The 6,000-nt window shown below is 33.1% G+C and overlaps 1 protein-coding gene across 1 annotated transcript in view; it reads left to right on the top strand.

Annotated features, from left to right (window-relative positions):
• LOC130239330 (CUB and sushi domain-containing protein 1-like) overlaps nt 1-6,000 on the top strand; it is a 551,687-nt gene that overhangs the window by 512,553 nt on the left and 33,134 nt on the right. The window contains exons 51-52 of the mRNA XM_056470435.1: nt 751-930; nt 4,514-4,687. Of these exons, the coding sequence (XP_056326410.1) occupies nt 751-930; nt 4,514-4,687 (354 nt within the window). The remainder of the gene's footprint in view (nt 1-750; nt 931-4,513; nt 4,688-6,000) is intronic.

Below are 6,000 nucleotides of genomic sequence, written 5' to 3'. Positions count from 1 at the left end.
ACAAACTAACAGTTCTAGTGTTTAAAAGAAAAGTGAAACAAAATTAAATTTAAATACATTTAGTACCAATGTAAAATATAAAGACCAGCAAAGAGAAAAGGGGGATGTAAGAGGAGAAAATAATCCAATAACGACAGATTCAAGGTTCTTTACTCTTTGTAGGATGATAATCAAATTTGCAACATTGTGCATGTTATTTATAAATATATATATATATATATATATATATATATATATATATATATATATATATATATATATATATATATATATATATATATATATATATATATTTAGATTTATTTATTTATTTATAACATTGTGGATAAAAATGTTTCCAACCAATTAATTTTGTGTTAAATAGACGTCTAAATATAGACGAAAATTTGAACTGGCAGTGAAAATCTAATAGTTATCTAAGAATAGCCCAAAACTAGTCATCAAATACAAAGATAAGACAGGTTCCATATTTGTAGTCATTCATTGTTGTGTATTTGATGACTAGTCTAGTTTTGGGCTATTCTCAGACATCTTCTCATTGATAGCCCCAATTTAGCCTTGTTTTAGCCTAGCTGTCTATGTTTAGATGTATATTAGATGTCTGTTAGACTTCTTTTAAACACAGGTTTCACACAAACTAAGATATATAGTTATTAATACAAAATTAAAATAAACATTCAGTCGATTTAAGTGAATTATGATATCATGATGTCAATAATATCTGAGTTTGCTTGTTCTCTGTCTTTGTAGTTATCAGCTGTGGAGATCCTGGTCCAATCGCCAATGGAATTTACATCGGAAAAGAGTTCATATTTAACAAAACCGTCCATTATCGCTGTAACCCTGGATATGAAATGGATCCCCCCGGTTCATCTGTACTACGATGCAGCAAAGATGGCACTTGGAATCAGACTAAACCAAGCTGCAAAGGTAAGTTTCACTTCCAAATCTGCAAGATATCTCCGTTTTCTCTCTTGGCTGCTCTGCAAACAGCATCGCGAGAGCTTTTAGAAGTTACACTAATATTATGGGCTTCTTAGCATTCCAACATCAAAAATCTTTCAGATGTTTTTTGATCTTTTATTTTATTTATTTATTTTTTACTTGCCTGGCATGTAAGATTATTCACTTGCGAACTCCAAGGAAATGTGTAGGATCTATGTTACGAGATGTCAGAATGAAATCAGTGAGTAGTGCAATGCTGACAGCTCAGCCTCCTCACGACCATTTCTAGAAAATATCATATATATGGTTTTAGACGCAAGATGAAATGTGATGCTTGATATTTGAAGGGATTTTTAGTGCACAGTCCCATTTAATCATCATTTGCTCCCTTTAGTAAGCAGAGTGTAATAATCAAGGAGAGACAATAAACACTAAGCCCCTTGGTAGTACGCTATTCGTTTACGTCTCTCTGTCCGTGGTTGGAACATGAAAGAAAGTGGTGTCGCATTTGGAGACATCTTAGAGACAGATCCCTTCCTGTTTCTTTTCTTAATTTGAACTGTGTTAGCAATGTGGTATTTGAATGAAGGAAGTTTAACTGTCTATTTAACTGTCGGTGTATATCAAAATTAAAAAATAGAAACAACAGTTTAGTTTATTGTTATGTATGTCTGTTTATATGTATGTATGTATGTATATATGTATGTATGTACAGTTGAAGTCAGAATCATTAAACCCCCTGAATTATTAGCCCCCCTGTTTATTTTCTTCCCCAATTTCTGTTTAACGGAGGGAAGATTTTTTCAACACATTTCCAACCATTTTAATAACTCATTTCTAATAACTGACTTATTTTATGTTTGCCATGATGACAGTAAATAATATTTAACTAGATATTTTTCAAGACATTTCTGTACAGCTTAAAGTGACATTTAAAGGCTTAACTAGGTTAATTAGGTTAACTAGGCAGGATAGGGTAATTAGGCAAGTTATTGTATAACGATGGTTTGTTCTGTAGACTATCGAAAACAAATATAGCCTACAGGGGCTAATAATTTTGACCTTAAAATTACATTAAAAAAAATTAAAAACTGCTTTTATTCAAGCCGAAATAAAACAAATAAGACTTGCTCCAGAAGAAAAAATATTATCAAACATACTGTGAACATTTCCTTGCTCTGTTACACATAATTTAGGAAATATTTAAAAATGAAACAAAAAATCAAAGGGGGGCTAATAATTCTGACTTCAACTGTAAGTATGTATGTATGTATGTACAGTTGAAGTCAGAACAACAGTGCACTCACTAAGGGCGGGATCATGTTCACTGTAATGAGGCGACAGGAGAATCAGTTCTTACATTATATTACATTATGGATTACATGAAAAGAGATTGTTTATTTTCGACTTGAATTGGTTAATGCAAAGCTAGACATATCAAGCTTTCTATAGATCTCTCATGCCGCTTTGTTGAGTATTTGCTGAGTTTCAGTTCATTTTAATGACGTGTTTTCCTGACACAGTCTACATGTTGCGTGCGTCTCATGCAGACTATTGTAATAACAAAGCCTCGTGGGCGTGGTAGCATTAACTCTAATGAGCTCAGACTGAGAAACTAGACATAGCGTTGGTTTCATACTGATTACTTTATCAAACAATATTTGTTTTCAACATACACTCACTGCATTTAAATGTAGACACTTCAAGCTTTCTATAGATATGTGTCTCATGTCTGTGTGTTTTGTTTTCGCGGAGTTTCAGTGCATTTTACTGACGCATTTCTAAAAACAGTTCACGGAGAGCGAAAAGACAAGATTGCCTACACTGTTTATTATCCTTATTTCAAAATCACACACGTTTGTTGTCATTGTGAGTGTATGCAATAAAAACTAGACACCTAACAGATTCGATTGATGTATTGATCTTATCTCTACGATCAAAACTGAAAGTGTAATTTAAGTCAGTGTTATGAGGTGAAGACTCGTCAAAACACGTATATGCGATCTTCGACCCCTGGGGGTTAAAAGTTAAAATGTTTTTAAATTACAACGATTTTACCTTCTTTATCACCACAGCTGCGTATCAGTACAATTATAAAAGAGAATGCGTCAATCCCGGTTTATAGACGTTAAATCAGGTTTATTTTGTACATGAACATAACGGATATCCATACAGCAGTGGATATTAAAGTGTATGCTGTTACATTTTTTGCAGTGCAAAAACTGTGAAGGTTAAACGCACTTTGTAATGACATTGTGTGTGCCTCATAATTGTAGAAAGGCTTGAATTAACTCCACAACAAATACATCAAATAATCATTGGGAAAGTTCTTACTGTAGTATTTTTCACAAACATTACATGTCATGTCTGTCACTGTGCTGTTTATCTGACGCAGCCGAGACATAGATTGGGGCACAAGATTGAGGGAACGGTGGGTGGGGAAAACTAGCATTAAAGGCACAGGCAACAAAAACAGATACATTAGTTTCAAAGCAGCAAGTTCCAATAATCTGAAAGGTATAACAAATTATCTGATGGGTGTTTTGAGCTGAAACTTTACAGACGCATTCTGGAGACACAAAAGACTTATCTTAAAATCTTACAAAGGGGTAAAATAGGTGCCCTTTAACTAGGAAATTAGCATAGCCTAATATTGATAAAGCCTTTTTGTAGTTTTCATCATGAGTTTAGTTGAAATATCTACTGTTGGAGCTATTGTTGGAACTATTGGAGCCTTATTGCATATCGGAGCCTAATTTTTCAGTGCTAACATACAATAAGTAGTCACATAATTTTCTGTCAATATTTCATCATGTGGTAGACCAGATTAACATTTGAAAATGTTTATGTTTGAAGAAACCAATTGAGTCTCCAAGCATTTGATGCTGTTATGAAAACCACTGCAAATACAATGTGAATATTCTTAAAAAGCACTCTTTAAAGGGGACCTATCATGCCCCTTTTTACAATATGTAAATGTAGTCTCTCTGATGTCCCTAGAGTGTGTATGTGAAGTTTCAGCTTAAAATACTCCACAAATAGTGTTTTGTAACTCTTTTAAACTGCCATTTTTTAGGCTTTGATCCTAATTGTGCCATTTTGGTGACTGTCACTTTAAATTTAAATGAGATAGTGCTCTTTTTAAAAGAGGGTGGAGCTGCAAATGCCTATGTGTCAGCATAGTGGCAGATTCAAACACAAGACTGACGTCCTATGCTAATGAGGGAAAGATCTTCACTAATGGGCGGGGCTTTACCCCTGTGATGACATGTACAAAGGAGATAGTCAATCCAAGTGTTTCAAAGTGACTGTTTTTATCAAGTATGAATATAAAAAAACATAAATTAATACATTTTTACCATTAGAAGGTGGTTATATTTACAGAATGTGCCACACAATTGTATTTAAAGCCCACATAAATGTGATTTTTACATAATAGGATCCTTTTTGAGTAATAAATAACTATTCATGATATTTAGAAGTACGCACAATTTCAATATTGTGGATGATCATTATCGTGAAATCGTGATATCCACATGCTGACCTTGTTGCGTTGGTGTTTTTTCAGTCATCATGTGTGGCCAACCTCCAGCGATCCACTATGGGCGAGTGGAGGGGTCCGACCTGCAGTGGGGTTCAAGTGTTACCTACAGCTGCTTTGAAGGATACCAGTTATCCTCTCCAGGAATAGCCACATGTGAAGGGAATGGCACATGGCGTGGTGAAATCCCTCAGTGTCTGCGTAAGTACTGTGTTGTTCCATTAACATCAAACAGAATTGAATCCATTAGCACATCCATGAATAAAAAAGGATGTAAACAAGGTGTTTTGCTTCAGTAAATGGCACGTTTGGTTAAAAATGAAAGTAGACTGTGATTGATATAAGTACAGTTTGTTTTGTGTTAATGTACTTTATAACACTGTCCAGAAGGAAATTGTAGAATGATGCACTGTAAAACCCAAAAAGTGAAGGTTTGAGGAAACCGATTGCAACAAACCATTTAAGTTCAAAAACTAATCTTAATGAGTACTGTGAACTTAATTCATTTGAGTAAACCCAATAAATGAGAACTCAAACCAACTGAGTACTGTAAAACCCCCAAGTTAAAGATAAAAACTGAATATATATGAATACTGTGAACTTACTCCATTTAAGTTAAAGTAATGAGGTATATATTTAACTCATTACCTTCAATTCTAAATTCAAAACTCTTTTCAAATGAGTAGAATTAACTTTCAGTAAATTTTGAGTTAACTACACTCATTTCATTTGATAAACTTGACTGTTGGGTTTTACAGTGTTATTTACAATATAGAAGTTTTTTTTCATATGGAAAGTGGGAAAAAAAAGAAAGAAAAAAAAAACTTCTGTAGTTTAAACACTGTAAAATCTGATACGTTTATTTAACTCGAACTGTTTGAGGAAAACAATTGTGGCACACCATTTAAGTTTTGAAACCAAATGGTTTTATTATTTGTCTTGATATGGTCAAAAATTTAGAATATTAATATCTTAATATGTTTATTATCAGAACCCTGATGTCAGTGTTCAAAACTCTAGAAACAAAACTCACAAGTCACTACTTTTATTGCAGGCTACCAGTGTTCAAAACGTTGCATGTTGTGTTCATTTCTTTAGACAAGCTTAGCATTTGCAGGATCATTGGTTCACATAATCCTTTTATCATTCAAATACCACAGGAACATTACTTTAGGTCACTAGCACACGATGCACATCAATTCAATTAACAATCATTAAATATTGTTGTTTATAATATATGATACAAGTTTCATTATTGTTTATACATAAGTGTAGAGGGAAGTACAGACAGTGGAATCAACTTTTATTCATTCAATCATAATGTAGATTTACTGTAAAAATATATAAATAAATAAACAAACAAAAAACAGAATAGTAAAGTTAACAAAAGTGTTTCTCACTGCAGGTCCCCATATGGTATGCTGATATATATCATGATATATGGCAACATATGCGAATTACATTTGGATTTCACATACTATATATAAAATGTCATATTTGTCAAAATACAGAAA

The sequence above is a fragment of the Danio aesculapii genome, chromosome 13 (assembly GCF_903798145.1).
Source record: "Danio aesculapii chromosome 13, fDanAes4.1, whole genome shotgun sequence".
In the NCBI taxonomy this organism is placed as follows: Eukaryota; Metazoa; Chordata; class Actinopteri; order Cypriniformes; family Danionidae; genus Danio; species Danio aesculapii.
This window is presented reverse-complemented; position numbering and strand designations above follow the sequence as displayed.